Source organism: Paralichthys olivaceus, chromosome 15, assembly GCF_024713975.1.
Source record: "Paralichthys olivaceus isolate ysfri-2021 chromosome 15, ASM2471397v2, whole genome shotgun sequence".
NCBI classification, from domain to species: Eukaryota; Metazoa; Chordata; class Actinopteri; order Pleuronectiformes; family Paralichthyidae; genus Paralichthys; species Paralichthys olivaceus.
In genome coordinates, this window is record NC_091107.1 from 18,265,432 (window position 1) to 18,285,740 (window position 20,309).

The following is a 20,309-nucleotide window of genomic DNA, read 5'->3' on the forward strand; positions in this document are numbered from 1 at the left end:
AAATTTTCCTGGGAGACCAGACTTGTCAATAGTGGTGAGCCAGGTTGCCAGATCACACTTAGTCTGTTTTATGGCTGCTGAGTCCTTCAGGGAGCTGTCAAAGATCTTACCCAGGGTCTTGACAGGTTTTTCGGTCACAGATGGAATTCTGGTCCCTCCCAGAGCAAAGCGGAACTGGTCGGGAAATGTAGTGTATTTTTATTTTCCAATTTTGAGAATATCTCAGGAGTAGACAGTCGTCAGGTGGTGGAGACCCTCTCGATCTCGCACCTGGCTGCTCCAACCACACAGGCGGGCTGAAGGATCTTATCTGCCGGGGTCTCTTTAACTACAGGTGCAAACTGACGGGAAAGGGCATCAGGCTTTAGGTTTCAGGACCCAGGACGGTAGGTGAGGGTGAAGTGGAACCTCCCCAGGAACAGAGACCACCGAGCCTGACGACTATTGAGCCTGCGTGCAGAATGAAGATAAGCCAGGTTCTTATGGTCAGTCCAAACTATGAAAGGATGTACTGCACCTTCCAACCAATGTCTCCACTCCTGCAGGGTAGCACGCCCGCAAGAAGCTCCCTGTTCCCCATATCGTAATTCCTCTCTGCAGGTGTGAGGAGCAGGGGTGGAGCTTCTGATCCTCAGGAGAACACTGGGAGAGGATGGCACCAACTCCTGTGTCCAGGTTTTTTCGATTCGCCATTTTATTTCCTGACCAAAATATAAACCAAAAAAAGACAGACTCTGTTTTTAATGAACTTTGCGAGTGCAAAATTAGCAACATGGATAAGTAGGAAAAACAAAATGGCTGGAGAATGCTGGACTGATCCATTGTGCTGTCTGAGGGGTTTGGTGGCAGCTCCTGTGAGGATTGAACATGCGTTCTGCAGACTGACTGTTACGTGCTGGATAATATGGATAGTTTCAGGGCCTTGTGTCTGCAGCTTCTTCTTCTTCTTTGATTGATTTATTGGCAGGTGGCAACTAATGTCCAGGTGCATTACTGCCATCTACTGTTTAATTCATGATGAAGGACAAAGATTCAAAGGAAACACATAAAAAAAAATTTAATTTGATCAAAGCCACATTTGTTGCATCAGTGTCTATGATCAAATTGGACATTAAAACCATTATGAAATTAAAGCCTGCAATCTTGAATCCTAGGATGTTCTTGGACTGAAAAGTATATAAACACACATCTTTATGTGTGTTCATCATTTCAGTCAAGTCAATCTATTGTGAGGAGCACTTGGCTAAAATATTTGCGCGATTACAGAGATTATTGTTTTTAAAGAATTTTAATTACTCAACCCTCTGGTAAGTTGAATATTTTCCAGCTGACACTTGTTCAATTAAGCAGATTATGTTGTTATTACTTGTATGTTATTACAATTATTACAGTGTTGATACAATTTGAGTTTGAAGGGAGTAAAAGGTAAAGTAAAGATATTTTTATGTGTCATTAGTAGTTTTATCCTCATATATATGTTACTTACTATACAGTGTGGGCTCATTTTTAATTGTGCACAACAAATATACACATATAGTCATAGGAGTAGTATTAGTGATATAAGAAAGGAATATTCGTCGGTCTTTAATATATCTTTGATTGAAGCAATAGTTTTAGTATTGGTGGATTTTTAAGATTAAAATGACTGAGCTTGATTTACTGTTTGTAAACTTTTCTGCTACATACATAGGGACTTGCTGTCAGGCTGTGTGAGAGCATATGAGGCTTTGTGACTAACTTCCTTCGTTTTTTTATTCTCCTGACAGGTCAACTGGAGAATTATTCTGTCACCATGTCTCAAAACAGTGTGTTTGAAATAACTGAAGGAGTCCTGATCCCCTCCCCCACTACAAATTACCAGGTGCAGAAATACCTGGGCAGGGGCGCCTATGGAGTGGTCATGCAATGCAGGAATGTGACCACCAATGAAACCGTGGCTTTAAAAATGATCAGAAGCGCGGAAGACATTGACAGTGAGGACGAGGAGACCGCCCTACAAATCATGAAGGAGCTCCACTCAGACAGGTTCAACATCATCCAAATGAAGGAGTCATTCACCTTCAAGGAATATTGCTGTCTTGTGTTTGAGCACCTGGATATGGACCTGGCAAAATTCATGAAGATCAACCCGGGTCAGCACCTTCAGCTGAAGCAGATCCGCCCCATTCTGCAGCAGGTTTGTTTTTTAAACTCAAGTTCGTACACTAACTACTTTGTAGGGTGAAGGGTGAACTTGGTTTCTAAAATGTGTCTGTTTCAGTTTTTGTCCAACTCCCAATAATACCCAATTATGTCTAAACCATCTTGTTAACCTGTTCCTAAAGTCAACTGTACGAGTTTGGAATATCTGACTAACTCTCAGCTGTTTAGGCTTTTGCTGCCATCAATTAACATGTGTTGTCAGAGTTTTTGTTGATGAAATAAACTCTGTAGCTCATGATTATTATTGTGTTTTTCATGATTTCAGCTGGCTACATCCTTGGACTTTCTGAAAAGCGCAGGGATCATTCATACAGATTTGAAGCCAAACAACATCATGTTGGTGGATCACGTCAGGCAGCCACTCAAAGTTAAAGTCATTGACTTTGGCTTAGCCTGCAATGATCCTGAGGACATGGTCGGTGAAATCATCCAGTGCTTGTGGTACAGGTAAGTAACTGACAGCACATCTGTGTACCTGAGACAGCTGTGTTTGCTGTAATCGATTATACAAGTCCTGTACGCTGGCATGTCAGGCTTATGTCCCAGAAACTGACAGTAACATATTAACAGTAACAAGGAGTTTAGTAGATTTTAAAACCTCAGTAATATGTTTGTGTTTCTTGTCTTCTCCTAAGAGCTCCTGAGATTCTGTATGAAACTCCTTTCAGCGGGGCCATCGACATATGGTCTCTAGGCTGCCTTGCTGCCGAGCTTTTTATGGGCGTACCGCTGTTCCCCGCCTCTAATGAGGCTGATTTGGTCAGTATCTGCACAACAAAGACATTTCTGACATGATGTTTTAGTATGTTTGAATCCACAAACTTGCTTAGAATAGTGAGAGCTTCCAGTAAAAGTTCACTGATTTCTACTATTTTACTAATGAGACAAACTAGAGACACTCCGTATGTGTCAGTTATATAAGTGCACCTGATCAACAATGAGTTTGTTAACTTGAAATTAACTAACTCTCACAATGTTGTGTTTTCTCCCCAGATGAGTCGACTTAGGAATGCCGCTAGAGATCCACTGCATGAAGGATATTCTCGACCACACGCGTTCTGGCCAAGACACTTATTAGAAAGCAGATTTGTGGTAAGAAAGTAGTTTACCACCACTTAGCCGACTTCACTAGCTCACTAGTTCTTCAGTGTGTGTTTCTTTACCGTGTGCCATCCATTGCCTTTGGAGCAAACTCCCTCAATGAAGCAATTCTTCATTTCAGTCAATAGTTTCAATTCTCGTTTGTGATCAACTACCTGGATGAATTTATAAAGGCACAACATATCTTTTGAAACATTTGGTTTCATAATCCAAACATGAGGACATGTAACAATGTTTTTTTTCCCTCGTCTTGTTAAAGGCGACTCATCCGTTCTGGGAAGACGAAGCCATGGCTGAATACTGTGACATGGTGTGGTTTATGGACCTGCTGTCACAGATGCTGATGATTAGTCAGAATGAAAGAATTACCCCCAGCGGAATTCTGCAGCATCCGTTCATCACCATGAGCCACCTTCAGGGTTCATCCGGCCTCTAGTAAGTGTCTGCTTAGATGGTCTGTGTAAGTCTGTGCTGCTAGATAAAATATAAGAGATATAAGGAGATTAAGGTGTTTGGCTCAGCAGTTTCATTTGTCCTCCAGTGCAAAATCGTGTAAGGACCTGATGGACATGTGCCAGGATCAGAGCTCTGATGATGGAGGACATGGAGACCAGGTGATCCTGCAAAAGTCCCTGAACGAGGACTCCTCCAGCAGCACTGCCAGCCCAGCCAAGGAGGGCAGCCCCGCTGGGATGAGAGATGAGAAGCATTCCTTCTCACAGACCACCATCATCACCAGCGCGAAAAAAAGAAAAATGAATGCAGGGTGTGGCAACAGGTGGGTGTTTGAAATATCTCCCTGTCTTGAACATTTGATATTGCACTAGAATAGTTCAACATTTTGATGAATATTCTTTTTATTTTGCTCAGAGTTCAATGGGAAGAATGATAAAACTGTCACTAACCATGGAGCTGCAGCCAAGTGCATTTTTAAAAATGTCAAACCACTGCTTTAAGATCAAGAGCTAAACTATTTTCTTATCCACATCACAGACCAGACGACTCCCATGCAAAGATCGGCAGCGGACGACTGGCAGCCACTGGAAAAGGCCCAAGTGGCCAAACGGGCCCACTAAAGTGCCAGAGGAAGAGGAAGAGGCATGATCCCACGTCCGATGGCAACCCCTCACTAAAAAAGAGAAACGTGGGCCTCAAAAAAGAACTGACAGACCTTGTCAGAGGCAAAAAGTCAGAAGCTGCCCCCTCCAACTCAGCCCAGGTTCATTGCCTCAATAAAAGGAAGAGGGACGAAGAGGAGGTGCCAGTGCTGGACAAAACCTGCCCAGGGAAGAAAAAGAGTGTAAAACTTGGCTGTAGAGAACTCAAGACTGGAGTGAGGAGACGGGAAAAAAATTAATTTGTTTTATTGATGATTTCTTTTTAATTTATATATTTCTTTTGAAATGTTGCCTTAATGTTTTCCAAACAGTTTGATACTGAATTAAAACATATGACATAAAGAATTTGTCTGAACAGTCATGATTAAACTTGTAATTCTAAAGGGAGCACAAAACGTAAAGAGGCCTGCTGATAGATTTACCTTCATGTTTGGTTCCCTTTTATCTCTACTACTGCTGCAGTAGAGTAATGAGAAATTGTCACAAAATATTGTTATGACCCTTTTGATGGTATAGTGTCTAGGGATGTTTGAAGGGCCTAACACTGCGCAGAGCAGGGTGTGTGGTGTGGCAACACAAGTAAACAAACCAAGGTTTGGGTAAAAGGAATAATAATTTATTACAAAAAAATAAACGCCACAGGGAACAAGGGAACTATGAGCGGTGCCCAAGCAAAGAAATCATAAATCAAAACGTGCAGTCCTAAGCTAGTGCAGCAACACTCTATGCTATCACAGAAACCAAATTCTAAGCTACTCTACACATAATAAATACATGGTGTGGCACCTGCACCTTACCTAGTGATTTTAACGGGTGTAAGACTACTTGGTGGAAATGTAAACCCATGGGTGTCTTACCTGTGCATGAATCTTAAAGTGTGCCAAAGCTAACAGAGCTCCTCATAATGATCACAAACAAACATTTGATAATTGAATCAAGGACAAATAAAGACTATAATTTATTTTTAGAAAAACTGAAAAGTAGTTAATATAATGGAGATCTTATAAATATATAAAATAAACAATGTAGTTGCATTCTGGACAATTTGCAATAACAGAAAACAACACAAACACCCAATCTCTAAAATTCAGCTCATCTTTTCATTTTATTATAATAAAGGCATCTACGCGGACAACTCTGTGCTGTCGGCTGGTTCTCTCCTAGGACCCCACATATGACGTACTTCCTCCAGCGACAGAAATACATTCAAAACATCGATCTGCAGGATTGTGACCCTTTTCTCGCGTGTTTTGCTGCAGGAATTTAACACAATGGCGCTGGAGACGGTTCCTAAAGACCTGCGACACCTGAGAGCTTGTCTCCTCTGTTCGCTGGTGAAGGTAAATCGTGAACAGTTGGAAAGAAACGATGGAGCTAGCTTCAATGCTAACATGTATCCGCAGCGGGCAGTGTTTTCTATCTGCTGTCACAAACAGAAGGTTTAAAGTGATGATTTCAGGATGGACTTTATTTATTGAATATTATTGAAAAGACTGGGGAACTCTTAAACATCTTACAACAAACCGCTTTTTTGTAGCTAGACACAAACGCACTACACCAACAGAGACCATTTGAGAACCAAGCATGTCTGCATAAATGTGAATTACATCTTATTTCTTCATCCATCCTCCTCTTGTCTCCCTCAGACCATTGACCAGTTTGAGTATGACGGCTGTGACAACTGTGAGTCTTACCTCCAGATGAAGGGGAACCGAGAGATGGTGTATGAATGCACGAGTTCCTCGTTTGACGGGTAAACATCCACGTTGCACTGATCATCTCAAAAGGTTCACAGGGAGACTCTACGCTCACCACGACTTTGTGTGTGTATGTTCACAGTGTGATAGCACAGATGAGTCCAGAGGACAGCTGGGTAGCTAAATGGCAGAGGATAGGTAAGGGTGTGTTCCTCCACTTAAAGGTGCAGTGATCAATTTCTGACCATTGGGAAGCAGGGAAAGCACGCACACACAGACACACACACACGCACACACACGCACACACACACACACACACACACACAAGCAATCAAAAACATTTGTGTGTGGGTTTACCGCTCACTATGATTTCATTATGGATATTTTCTTGTGAGTAACAAGTTAGTATACCCCAATGCTGTAGAGAACAATATTAATTATGCCCTTGTCCCTACACTCAAGTATTGCCACTGTCACTTGGAATCATTATTTAAGTCTTCATACTTGTGTACATTTTCCATCCTACAGGAAACTTCAAGCCAGGTGTATATGCTGTGTCAGTGACAGGCAGACTACCTCCAGGTATCTAAACTGCCCTGACTCAATATGTAACATAACATACTTGAAAAATATTAATATAATTTTTGGCTGTTTTTTTCAATAGAGGGCCTTACTAATTTTCCTTTCTCCTTTTCTAAAGGTGTGGTGCGAGAGTTGAAAAGTAGAGGAGTGATATACAAATCCAGAGACACAGCAGTGAAGACCTAAATCCAACAGCTTCCAGTTTATGTTGTCTGATTCATCACAGTCGAGCAGCAACCGCAAGACGAGACGTACAGCTGTGGGACTGTTCAATTCTTGATTTTTGTTGGTATTTGAAAAATTAACATGATGATTATATGTGAGTAAGGGGGGATGTTTTGTATTTCTTTGAGCTATTGAGAAAAATAAAAGTCTGTTTTATAGGAAATTGTCAAAATATCATTATTTTTCCGCTTCTGTATGATGTATACACACTTAGATTTACTTATTTAAGGACATGAATGAACCATGAAGGAGCACAACTCTTCTCCTCTCTTATCTTTCCAGATTTTTATTATGTAGAGGATGGATTACCCAGCAAGTCAGACATGTAATAGAATGTCCAAGGTTGATACAGTTCAGCTGGAGGTCCTCAGAAAGTTTCCAACATATGGTACTGAGTCATTTAGAACAGACCTGACTTCATTTACAAATTTAGGCTGTTTTTCTTTTGCTACGGTTTGGATTTCCATGAAAGTTTGTACAGGCTTCATTCAGTCTGCAGGTATTCATTTAACACATGTACAGTGATGGAAAAAAGTGACAGAACATCCACACTAGGTGACAGATATACAAAAGTAGAAGAAATAAAGGAGGAAAATATTTTTTTACCGGCACTGTAAAATCACTGAAGTTTTAACGACTGAAATGAGAGACTGTGTATAATTTTTGGTTTGAACAAATTCCATGAAACATTCCTGTACTTCTTTATTTGCGCCACAAGACAGTGCTCTATACCTAGTACCTGAATTGTTTGCAGGACCTTTCACTCCCAGTAGGGGGAACTAAACGCTTAGTGGAGTAAGTACATTCTCATCTATTGTCTCCAGTTCATTCTCAAAGCTTGTTTCATTTCCAGTAACTGCTGTAGCTTCTGTTTCATTGTACGATAGCCTGAAAGTTATAGGTCGTCATCCTGTGATGTGTGTATCAGGTGTAGCACTCTGCTTTTGTCTTGCGTTGCTATTTAGGGAGAACATTATTCCCAGAGGCCCCAGGCTTCGTCTAATTTCACTGTAACCTGATGGAGCGGGGTCATGCACATTAAAGACTCTTTAAATCTCTATGTGAGCACAGTGAGCTCTCGCTCTCGTCTTGTTAGATGTTATTAGTTGAGATTTTATTACACCTGGTGCTGATGTTTCGTTACAGACGTGTGGTTGGTGAAATCCCTCTGATTAAAAAAGACATGCTGAGGTTATGGTTCAGTGAGGTGAAGCAGATGGTTTTATCTCAGGAGCCTCAACTCATTAGGTGACTCGTAACGAAAGTCATTTCAAAATAAATGGATATTTACTGATTGCAGGGGTTTTGAACTCAGCAAAAATAACAGGAGTTTAAAACAGTATAACAAAGCTATATGTACACATAGCTATAATAAACACATAGCAGCAGTTTCATGTGTCTCACTTTAGGTTTCTGGACAGACCTCAGTGGAGGGAGAGATCAAATGATGTGCAACATGCCACTAGAGAAACATTTCATTAAATATCATGTTCGTTGAATCATTTTAATAAGTCAGGAGGATTTGTTTTGTGCATCTTTTTCTTAATAAATTCAAAAATAATCTGAGGAACTCATATAACACACTGCAACTTAAAATAACAGGCTATGAATACAAGTGTCTACCACTGCACCTGCACTGGTGTGATGCACTGCAGGATGTGCACGAGGGCCTCATGTTCGACTGCTCTTTGTGTTATTTGACACTGAAACTGGATCTGTATCAGAAGCAGGTTACAACAGAGTGAGACGTTTCTCTATCACCACAGAATTATTCTGTCTCTTCATCCTTTGGGACAAGTTTGCACTCAACTATAAAAGAGTGGCCTGTGCTCAAAGACAGACAGTGTTCAAAAGTATTAATACAACACAGTAAAAGTATTTCTTCAAACCTGTAAGTCTTGCTTAAATTTAAATTCAGTTTTGTTAGTGTTGCACCAAATAACAACATACATTCTCTCAGGGTATTTTTCACAGCAAGGTTGAGACCTGACAGAAATTTAGAGGAAACCACCAGCATAACCAGACTCCATGTGGGCAGCCATCTGCCTCGACTAGTTTATTCATATCAACTATAGTTTAATTCATCACATCTTGAACAATAATCCTTTCTAGTGTTCATTTTCATCAAATGTTAGTGTATAAGCTAACTTAACTTAACTGTTAGAGAAATGTCATAAAATAATCAAAAATATGACAATATTTCCTTGGACTGTGGTGGAGTAAAGGTGGAGTGAAGGTGGAGCTGATAACCGACAAAAGATACATTTCAGAAATGAGTATGATAAAAAAAAGTCTGTTTCTAAATTTAAATAATGCACTCATTTATTTGAACATCTTTGCTGCTGCAACAATGAGGTCAGGGACCGTAGCAATGAGCTTTATTATTATAAGCTCAAGTTATGATCATCATCTTGTTGCATTTTTATTTTTTAATCCTCCACTTTCTGTTACTAAGATGATGCGCTGTCACCAACAATGTTCAGACAGACATAAATGTGCATTTTTTAATGTAAATATGAATCTAAGCCCAATGGTATTAGATGAACAGGCCATCAGTCACTGTGTCAAATAAAACATCTCTTCATTCTACTGACAAGGACTCATGCCTCCTCTCATGCAGTTAGCAGCAACTTACATTTGTTTTACACAAAAACCAAATCAAAATCAATCATCACAGTGATCTGAATGTAAAGAATGTTAAATCTGTCTCATTCGCTTCAACAGAAATGAAACCTTTTGAACGGATCGTAAGTCTTGAGGCAAAGTTGATGATCAAATCAGAAATAAACAAAGTGTTAAATAAAGTGTTTTTTAAGTACACCAGTCAGTTTACTACTTAAGTTCTACTGTGTAACACGACACAACAGTTTCACACTAGAGTGCAGTTTCTATCACTTCTCCTCGTGTTCGCCTCAGATGAAGCTCAAGTTGTTTCATGAAAGCTGCAAACTAAAAACAAAACTGAGAACTCGCTGCTGTGAGACTCCCACCACCACAGGCGTTGTCAGGAAGACTTTCAACTCCGCCCGGCTCTCTACTCTGCACAGCAAGTGTCATACTGGCTTTTTCTCTCTCTCTCTCACACACACACACACACGGCCTCACACACGGCCTCATCGGTGCCTGCAACCACACTTTGGGGTTTTGCCCTTATTTGGATATGTCAGGGATTAAAGCTGAAGGGAAAGTATTAGATTAGAAACTTGAGGTTCGACTTGAGGTTTGTTCTCTCTCAGGTTGCTAGAAATATGAGCTGTTTGTCAGGATAAAGCAGAGATAGAGATGAGATGAAGACGATGCATTTTACTCACACACACCCTCTATGTGTAAGTGTTTCATAAGGCTGACAAAACTTCCTCTCCTCTGCAGAGCAGAGCGCAGAGGCAGAACTGAGAGCAGCTCGTCACATTTAAGGATTTCAATTCCTTTCACAAAGGAGGCTTCAACCTCTGCAGCAATCACATGTGCACATGTGACATTTGGCGGTGAGCAGAGTTGGAACATGTTCTCTGAAGTACGAGCACAACATTGTTAAATCAATACTACAAGCTAATACTACAAGGGCTGCATTTAGAAAAGAATTATGGGTATTTTCAATTTACTTCAAGTATTAAAAATTGTATGATTTATTCTGCGATAAAACGACCGCTGGGGTTGATATTTTATTACCAACTACATATTGGGGTGGGGGTGTGTTATGGATCAGGGAGGAACCCAATAAATGTTTGTGTGAATATGGATCAGGGGATGATTCCAGGTATTGTTTTCCAGTTTAGTAGGAGTCAGTCTTGTCATCAGTGGCTATTGAGAATATTGTAATTATAATAACTTTATTCGTTCATGTAGAGACAGGCTGAACACAACAGATGAAGGTGCTGAAATCATTTCTACATTTTAAATCTTTGATCTAATAACATTTCCATTGATTTACAGGCAAACACTAACATTCAGTGATAAAAGCCTCAGAATAAGTTGGAATAAAATCATGTGAACAGTTTTTCACAGTTTCTGGTCAATAGGTTCAACACTATTTTGGAAGCTTAGTGATGCTTATATGCTATGCTATATATATTAATATGAGATAGTTGTAAAAATGAAATGAGTAACATGATGAAGTTAAAGTATAAAGAAGCATAAAAATGAAATACTGAAGTGTACCTGAAAATGTGACTTTTAAATCTACTTTCCGTCAGTGATCTGCAGAAGGCGGTTCAGAGCAGCTCAGGCCCCGGTGAAGTTTGCTGGCCTGGGAGGCATCTGAGCTTCTGGGCGGCTCGGTGGTGTCGACACACGGCCTAGTGTTACAGGCAGGGAGGGGGAAATGGCTGTGGGCCCAGATAAGGTCTATCACCAGAGGCAGCAAGGGCCCCGGCTTTACACTCAGGGAGTTGGGACAAGTCCTCACTGGTGGGTGAGTGTGAGGCACAATTTGTTTTTCCTGTAGATCAATCTGGTTCCCAGGCTGACGCCATCCTCCCCATACTTTTGTGTAAATTGAGTATTATAACCCCCCCCCCCCCCCACACACACACACTCACACGTGCAAACACACACACACACACACACACACGTTTGCTCCTTTTCTCACAGGAGCTAATGTCGTGGGAAATAAGTTGAACCACGTGTTCTCTTTCAACTAAATGTGACTCACAGTTAAATTCGCTGGTCCGAGTGAGATATTACATCAAGAATGTACGATGAGCTTATCACATACAACACACTGCCACACAGGAGTCGTCAGCCACTCCGCCAAAGAGACATTCAACTCAATGAACCGAGAAGATTGAGTCCGTGAGGCTGCAGAACTTCATCTCCCACGACCTCTCACATCTATGACCCTTAGGGGGGGCATGACCCAGATGTGGCAACACTGGACGGAATAGTGAAAAATTAAAATGCACACCAGTGTTAAGAATCTAATAACACAACATATAGTGATAAACAGCATCAGTCATAGCAACAACATGGACGCTTGTGCTGTGCTCTTTCCCTCAGACTTTGTGAGCAGGACGTGTAATGTTACTTGTAACAGAGTACTTTTAGTGAGTGTTGTACTGATACTTTCAATAATCAGTAAAGGATCTGAATACTTCCTCCACCACCTCCACATTGAAACCAGACAGTGGGATCCAAACACCCTCCTCATCGCACACATTAAACATCGAGGTTCTCAAGAACAGATTTCAAATGTCAGTGATGGAAAGAATAACACACGAGGGAAAGAGTCAACCTGAGAACTAACACTAAATACATTATAATATAGACATAAACACATACGGGACAATTTTGTAGTTTTTATTAATGTGCATTATTTGTCAATTATAGCTTCTCCTATGAAAATACAGGGTTTTTGCTATAATGTCATTTATTAGCTGTCTACAAATGTATTATAGTTTTTTTGATATCAACAAACACTGTTATCTGCTTATTATTATAATGTATATGTGTAAATATTTATGAATAGCTGTATTCTTACTATTATTTCTACATATGTATATCTTTTATTTCTTTTAGCCTTACTTGATTTTTATATCGCTATGTTTATACTTGCTTTTGCTCTTTCACCTCTTTCTCAGGGGCTCTGTAACGTTTGAATTTCCCTACGGGAATTAATAAAGTACTTCTGATTCACTGTTCATAAATACTACACAGCATCACCAGTTTCAGTCGCTTATTACAGTATTTAAGCAAAAAATTATACAGACTTATTATAGAATTGAATAAACAAAGCTTTTATTTTGTCTTAATTGCGGTTGTGTGTCACAGAAGGGAAAAACAAATCACTCTGTGAGAGAGCACGTACAGCTCAGAGCTGCTGTGTGCAACATTTAGTGAATTCAACTCTTAGAGAGGGAGAGAGAAATGAACGTTTATACTGTGCTGGCGGATGTGTTCAGATCCTTCACATGAGTAAACACATTACTACACTGTAATAGTATCTGTTTACAAGTTGAGGTCCTTTGTTTAGTAAAGTTGAAATATTCTCAGTAAAAGAATTACGTGACATGCAGAAAAACCAGCTGTGTGATACTGTTATGTTTTTTTAATTATTGTGTTTTTATTACTGATGCATTAACAAGAGGCATTTTAATATTGCACTGAGATGTACATTCTGTGTGGTTTGCACTACAAAAACAAAATCATTATGTTATGTACATTCAATTTGTAAGTAGTAACTTTAGCTGTCAATATATGTACTGGAGTAAATATTTCCCTCTGACATGTAGTGAAGTAGAAGTATAATATGGCATAATGTAAACTGGAAATACTTGAGTAAAGTATTGTATTTAAGTAAATGTTTTTTTCCACAACAGCCTGCGCTCTACGTGAAGAACACTCTGAGCTCTGCGATGCTGATGTTTCCACATCACTGAATGTCACCGGTGCAGCTTCGTTGCCTCATTTTCACAGTGCTGACCTGACGACTGTGGGCTCATTAGCATGGTGACAAACCACACTGCTACAGTTGGACATTTGCATTCACGGGGAATTGAAACTTGTGACCTTTCCCTTTTAAAAATCAACAGAAAATAAACAGTAATCCCTAAACATGCCTACAAGAGAACACACTTTAAATCACATTTTTAATGGAGGGTTAGATTCTTCTTATCGGCCTGAAAGAAATCCCCTTAAAAGTGATTTGAGTGTAACTAAGAGGGGGGAAGTTCTCGGTCTTCCCTGAGTGCTCTGAAATGAGGACTGTGGATTCCGTCCCCATCAGTTGGACTGAAACCGCTTCAGGAAGCATTGGGACACTTTCAGTGTTTATATGAACACAAAGATGCATTTAAACATGTGAAACTTGTTTACTGCAGCTTTACAACCAGCTTCAGTTTGAGCAGTTTCATTGTGAGCACACCTAATGTTCCTGCATTTATCTGAGGGCACAGGCTCACTTTGGTGACTCAGAACAAACCGTTCGTGTTCAGCTCAGTTTACAGTAAATTATACTTTTTACCGGAAAACATTGACTGTTTCTAGTAAAAGAAGGAAAATCTCCACACACACACACAGAGGAAGTGTTCCTTCAGGTAGCTTCCTGTAGCGCTGTGACATTTAAGCACCAACTCTCAGAACATGATCTCAGGATGTGCACTTCACATACGTACCACCCAAACTGAAGTTAATGCAGACTATGAATATAAACAGCGAATGTGAACAATATTAAGTTCACATTTGCCTCAAGATGAGCTCATACCGTGTGTTGTAATCTTTCCTATTACCCAACATCACACTGTGCTGTGTTCTGGTATAAGTATAAATGACACCATCATGTGCATAGTGGTACAGACACAGAGGGATTTCAGTTTAAAGTGATTAAGAAACCAGAAATGATTGAAAGTCAGAAAGTCAAAAGACGCTGTAATGTTCACGTCGACACAATATTGAGTGTAGGTGTTTGTGTCATTATGTCGACGTGGCGTCTTCTGGTTGCTTTTAAAAAGGCGGCTACAGAAAGCAGCAGCGAGAAGAGGCGGAAGAGGCGAATGAGAGCGACTGTGACTGTTAGACCTCTTCCTGTGGTTACATCACGTGGTCATGGAGGGTTCAAAAGGAGACAGCTTCTTCTTCTTCTTCTTCATCCACTCCTCGGACAGAGAGAAGACACCTGTGAGAGGCTGCCTCACGAGCTTCACTTCAAACAGAGAAAAAACACGGAGGGAGAGGTACAGTATGATGGAGGCCATTGTGTCTTTAATGGTATAATGATTTGTGACGACATGGACAGAATTCTGAGTCAGATAATACAAGATGAGTCAATGTTGCAGCTTTTACTTCATTAACTTCACTTTTTCTAATCTATTGTTTTGTCAAAGGAGTTTTTCCGTTCAGAGTTTCAATTGGATTTTGGATGAAAACCTTAAAAACTTTGTACTTGAAGCTGAAAATGTATTTTTCTGTAACTGTAATGTTTTTATTTAAGCGTTTTTATATCTACAGGATCTTTGCATTTTCAAATGTTATTCTAATCTGCTAACAGATGTCTGCGATCTTATTTTTTTGTGACTTTTGAAACATTTTGCTCGGACAGAAAAGCTTACTCATGCCAGCCAAAATGGCTTCCATAAGATAGCGCTTCCTCTGGCTGTTAAGTTCGGACTTTTGCCTAATATGGCAATAAGGCGCAATAAGAGATTTGTGTGGTAAACTTTACATGTAAGTGTTTCAGGACAAATCAGGAAGTGTGCATTTTCTGGTTTGAGAAAAAAAGCGAAGGCTGTTGAAGCGTTGGGTGCGCACTGGGCCGAGAGGTTTCAGTTTGGTGCACAAGTGTGTGACTGGGCGTGGGAGGGGTTTGGTGTGTGTGCAGCTGCAGATGTGAACCCAGGTGCAGAAGAAGAGAAGCGGGGAAGGACACAAGACGGAAGAAGAAGAGCGGTGGATGTACAGTGCAGTCATCCATAAAGTAGAAAGCACTACTAAACTCCTCGCCACAGTGTAGTGTTTCCTACTTTATGGATGAGTGTACTGTTGGCTTCAGGGGAGAGGAGAGGTCCGTCATGGCACCCGTGCAGGAAGTCACTAAAAGAGGAAGCTGCTTTGTCTCGCAAGGCCACACATTCACCCAGAGTGTCGCCCCAGTCTCTTCACATGGGTGGTGTGTGGTGCGGAGCAAAGTCTGCAACTCTCTCCTTCAATGTGTGAAGTGTAAACTGTCAAATATTCAATAAAGTTGAACATGAAGAAGTATCTTGTTTTAGACTCGTGTTTTCTGTGAAAATAAACATACTTTATTCCTGTAAAAAGATCCATATGGAAAGTAACCATCACATTTTCAAGTCAACAAGTCCTCTGTGTTCTACATCTTTAGATCATGTTTCTCCGGCGACACTGCCTGGACATGCAAAAACAAAACGACAACTGAAAAAACAATATTAACAAAAATATTTACACATGAGCTTTCAAAAGGATAATAAAAACAGTGATATATAAAAATGTTAATCTTCCACTGGTTTCAGTGATTGCAGATCAGGAAAGATGAAAAAAGAAAAAAGAAAAAAAGGTTTCCCGCACTGCATGAAAATATAGCACAAGCCCCAACACTGTTCATTATATACACAAAGCTCCTACAGCTTCTCTCCCACTACTGCGGCAATCTACAAGTGAAATATTGTAGACGAGTCAGCCTAGAAAAACAGAAACGTGACGAGAACGTAAATAAGGCCAGACATGGGTATAACATTGTTCTGCATGCAGTCGTTAAACATCCTGTAAACAACAGATTAAGACTAAACAAGGTCGTCTCATAAGGCTAAATATGATCAGCAGAGCTAAAATGCTACCTACACGGGTCGAGGTCCTACTACCCAGCGGAGCCGCCTACTCACTACACAGCAGGTCGAGGAATACTTGTGCATTAAAGGCCGTCAAATACGAGATCAGTACAATTATTCACTGTACATTTCGGCAACTTTTGAGCATCCACTCCCCCTTAAGAAAAACATGAAACAGAAGAAACACTGTACAGCCTCAGTCTCGGTTCCATCCTAAAGTGTCTTTGTCAACCTGCCCTCAAATTTACTCTCACCGCCATCGTGCTCCCTTTATGTAACACTGACAAACAATTAAAGACGTTCACGACATGAAAGAAAAAAGTATGTTGTGACTCTGTCTGCCCGTGAGGGGGGACTTCAACGACACGCTCCTCTCCCCCCACGCTGCTGCATGCTGCGCTAACAGGCAAAGCACCTAAGAGTTTGGCATAATTGTGCAGCTTTTCAACAGCCAGAGTCCACAGGTGGCTCAGCGTACTGACAAACCACGAGTAAAAACCTGAGATGTGACCCCAACAGCTATTCCGCCACACAGATCCAGAGAGATCCAATCAGACAGAGGGAATAACCACTGCACGTGCTGTAACTGAAAACTAAGACCTGGTCCACACATCCACATCACAACCTCTGCATCTAAAGCGTCGACAGACACAGTGCGCTTCTGTCTTTGTTCCAGAACTGCAGATCACACTAAGCTATATTGCCAAAATGGTTGTTTTAAGCTTTAAGTCGATAGTCTTATGAAGCTGGTATGTGAACACAAAATAAACTGCATGGGCGGATGAAGATGTTTAAACACTGTTTAGCCTTAATCCAATATTCACACACTGCAATTATCCTCCTGACATGAAGGCCAAAGAAAAGAAACCACTTATTGCAGAGTCCTTTATAGTCCAGTGGAGCCGCTGTATCAGTGGTGAACCTTCACCTCCTTCTCACTTCCTGTCTGCGCAAGCAAGGGAGCGAATAAAACTTTTGTTTCCAGAGGCAAAGCAAATCACAGCGTGGCTTATCATGAAGTTTAACAGAGGCGAAGTTTGACCCACGATATTCACTTCACATTCACGTATGTGTGACATGTACACAAAACACATGTTAGTGTTAGCTGGTTTTACATGCAGAGATTTATACTGCATTCAAACCACAGTATGTTTAGCATCAGGCTGCTAACTGTAGTGTCAGACTTATTTTTGAAAACCAATAATTTCTTTATGTGAAAATGTCAAATATTTGATGGTCTCAAATATGAGAACTTGGGAATTCAAATGAAATGATAGTGAAGTGAATATCTTTGGGTTTTGGAAACAACGAAACCACGAGGTGGAAACTGTGACGGGTATTTTTCACAGTTTTTTATGTTTTACAGAGTGAAAAATGATAAGTGGTTAATTAAGTGATTAATTAAGAAAAAAGGGGGCTATGGTTTTATAATAGTAATTAGTGGCCTTAAAGCTACTCATCATCTGATACTAGATCATTTTACAAACACTGCAGGTCTCTCTCTCTCTCTCTCTCACACACTCACACACACCCACATACATGTAACATATGACACATATGTGTAATATGCAACATTTAAGCCAATTATGTCTGTGGTCAAACACATCAAGAGTTCCTGTATTCATTTCTGAGAAAGGCATCTGTTTTCAGTCTCATCACCTGTGGACTGGGCAGCTTCATCTACCCCCACACACACACACACGTACACACACAGACACACACTAAAGAAGTGCGAGCCTCCACATTCTTTACATCTAACAGCTCGTTCCTCTTTGACAGTCATGACCCCAAATAAATTAGATCCAAACTACAAAAGTATGAAAGTGGATCATCACCGTCTCTGACAGCTTGCTATGACTAAACCTTCTGCCCCAGTGTCACATCATGCAACGTCGTGATGGAGCAGGAGTCTACAAATAAATAACATGTTCTGTACAAAGTATAAATATTCCTAAAGTCGAGAAACACACGAGGAACTAGCAGACATATTTAGAATACATCCATAAAGGATGGATAGTGCATTTTCTTATAGTCACACAGAACATATAGACTGCAGCTTGTATTTGTTTGCTTCAGAAATGTAAAGTGGCACCAGTACATGAGCATTAAAGCTGATGTTTAATAATTAGCTGTGTCTGGAGCTGCTGTTCAGCATTATTTTCTAACAGACTATTTCAAATAGATATGATCCATTGTTTTATATCAAGCATCAAAGGTACTATATGTGAGAATGTGAAGCAGTTTACATATATTAATCGCTTCTTTACTGCCAATGTGCAAACTGCCTTAACTTAAAAAACAAGACTTTCCATGACTTTCTCAGGTGCTCGTGCACTGATTTTTAAATAAACGACTTGGGACACATTTCTCTGTGAAACTCTGACCAATGTGACGCTAACACTCGTTTTGGGGTGGTTGCCTCAAAGCCTCTATTCTGTTCCCCTACAGTACCAACGGTGCAGGCTAATATTAGCCTGATAATCGAGTCCACTAACGTCAACAATCAAGCAGCTCCCAGCATAACTCCAACACAAACTCCAAGTAAGCACAAAAAAGAAAAAGGGGTTATCCTCTACAGCCGTTGGTGAACTTGTGAAGATAGAGTAACTTCCTGTCAACATGATGCTGGTAAACCAAGTTCGGTCTCATGCCTCCATGACATGCGCTTGAGCAACACGATGTGGACTGCAGTTCTCTACCTGCGTCATTAATAACAAGGGTTTTCTGAACTTTACATAGAACCTTTAAATCCACCGTTAAGCTAATGCTTAGATAATTAGGAAGTATCTGGAGAATATATTTGGACACTTCAACATGCACCTCTACATGCTCTGATGCTGCAAGCTGTTTGTTGCTGTTTGAACGTAGTCTATATCTAACAGCTGGCCTCGCAGTGCTCTAAGGCAAATGTACAGTTACTGACAGTTAAAGCATCAGTTATTAGACCTGACACTGACAGCCAATAACCGCACAGCCTACCAACTGAGACTAACAGAGAGGACAGAAAAAAGTGCATTTGATGTGACGCAAATCCTGAGTCAGGAGACCTGACTCTCATTCTTTCTTGCTGGATCCCAGCTTTTTGAATAGCTTCTTGCCTTTAGAGAAAAAGCCTTTCTTCTTCTTGCCTTGTGCAGAGCAGTCTGTCTTTGCTGAGCTCTCTGCTGGAAGTGGAGCTGGAGGAGAGCAGTGGACCTCCACTGCAGCTGGAGTAACAGCTGGACCAGGAGCAGGGCTCAGGTCTGACGTGAGGCCTACAGATGCTGCTGGTTTGGCGAGTATGTCAGTGCGCTCCGTTGGGTCAGGGCGTGGAGGTCCTGTTTGGGCTTGCAAAGATACTTCTGTTGTTGAGCATCCAGGCTGTTGTGATTCTGTGGAAGACGTCACAGTAACCTTCAGGAGGAAATAAGAGTGTTAGAATGAGAAAGAAAAATAATACTACATCCTAAAACAATATCTAAAGCTTAGATGATCGTAGAACAGGGGAACGCTAGTATAGGACACACACAAAGGAGGAGGCTCACTCAAACCTGTGTTTCAGTAAACTAGATCCAGAGGTGGGAGTAGGACTAGAGTGGAACTATTGTTGAAGGAAGTGGACGAGGAGGGAACAGGAGAAACTAGTATGGACCATTGAGCTACTGCAGTTCTGTTTGAAAACACTTACAATCAAGTCTCAAAGTGCACACTTCGTTTGTGCTTCTGTACAAGGCCATGCAGGAATCAGTGTGGCAGAAGAAATGTGACAGGGCAAAATTAAAGAAACAGAACAGAAAACAATAGAATGCAGTCACTACAAATACAAGTGGTGAGAAAATAAAGTTAAAAAAAACTTTTTTTATGTCTACGTGTAGTTATAGACAGAAGTACCTGTGATTCTTTCTTGGGTTCTGTTGCAGGCTGAGCAGAGAGAAGTTCTGCTGGAGCGTCTACTGGTAAAGCCTGCAGGAAGTTAGAGGGGACCAGGCCTCGGAGTCCATTCAAATCTCCCTGCAGGAAAAATAAATCAGATATATTATTGAATATTATTATCATGAATGACAACATCACTTACGTTAATGAGTCCCAGCCGCCACTGCTTCAGAGCGCAGGTCGGCTGTTTATTCAAA

The 20,309-nt window shown here is 40.7% G+C and overlaps 3 protein-coding genes across 23 annotated transcripts in view; 2 read left to right on the forward strand and 1 right to left on the reverse strand.

Moving 5' to 3' along the window:
• The first annotated feature begins 1,158 nt into the window (after positions 1–1,158).
• Positions 1,159–4,711, forward strand: LOC138404847 (uncharacterized). The gene is made up of 8 exons (XM_069510062.1): positions 1,159–1,307; positions 1,767–2,176; positions 2,468–2,649; positions 2,838–2,961; positions 3,196–3,294; positions 3,563–3,738; positions 3,845–4,081; positions 4,297–4,711. The coding sequence occupies exons 2-8, from the start codon at positions 1,793–1,795 to the stop codon at positions 4,658–4,660; spliced, it is 1,566 nt and encodes a 521-aa protein (XP_069366163.1). The 5' UTR covers positions 1,159–1,307; positions 1,767–1,792; the 3' UTR covers positions 4,661–4,711.
• An 858-nt stretch (positions 4,712–5,569) lies between these two features.
• On the forward strand, positions 5,570–7,088 carry supt4h1 (SPT4 homolog, DSIF elongation factor subunit). The gene is made up of 5 exons (XM_020085401.2): positions 5,570–5,761; positions 6,068–6,174; positions 6,261–6,316; positions 6,647–6,700; positions 6,819–7,088. Exons 1-5 carry the CDS (start codon positions 5,693–5,695, stop codon positions 6,884–6,886), a joined length of 354 nt encoding a protein of 117 aa, XP_019940960.1. The 5' UTR covers positions 5,570–5,692; the 3' UTR covers positions 6,887–7,088.
• Positions 7,089–15,634: 8,546 nt separating this feature from the next.
• Positions 15,635–20,309, reverse strand: part of LOC109628709 (RIMS-binding protein 2) — a 59,328-nt gene continuing 54,653 nt past the window's right edge. For 20 of the 21 annotated variants that reach the window (XM_069510072.1, XM_069510068.1, XM_069510070.1 and 17 more), the window contains 2 exons: positions 20,071–20,190; positions 15,635–19,593 (listed from right to left, as the gene is read on the reverse strand). In XM_069510072.1, the coding sequence (XP_069366173.1) occupies positions 19,255–19,593; positions 20,071–20,190 (459 nt within the window). In that variant the 3' untranslated portion in view covers positions 15,635–19,254. Of the gene's footprint in view, positions 19,594–19,867; positions 19,903–20,070; positions 20,191–20,309 lie in introns of all 21 variants that reach the window. The other variant, XM_069510080.1, reaches the window with a different exon arrangement.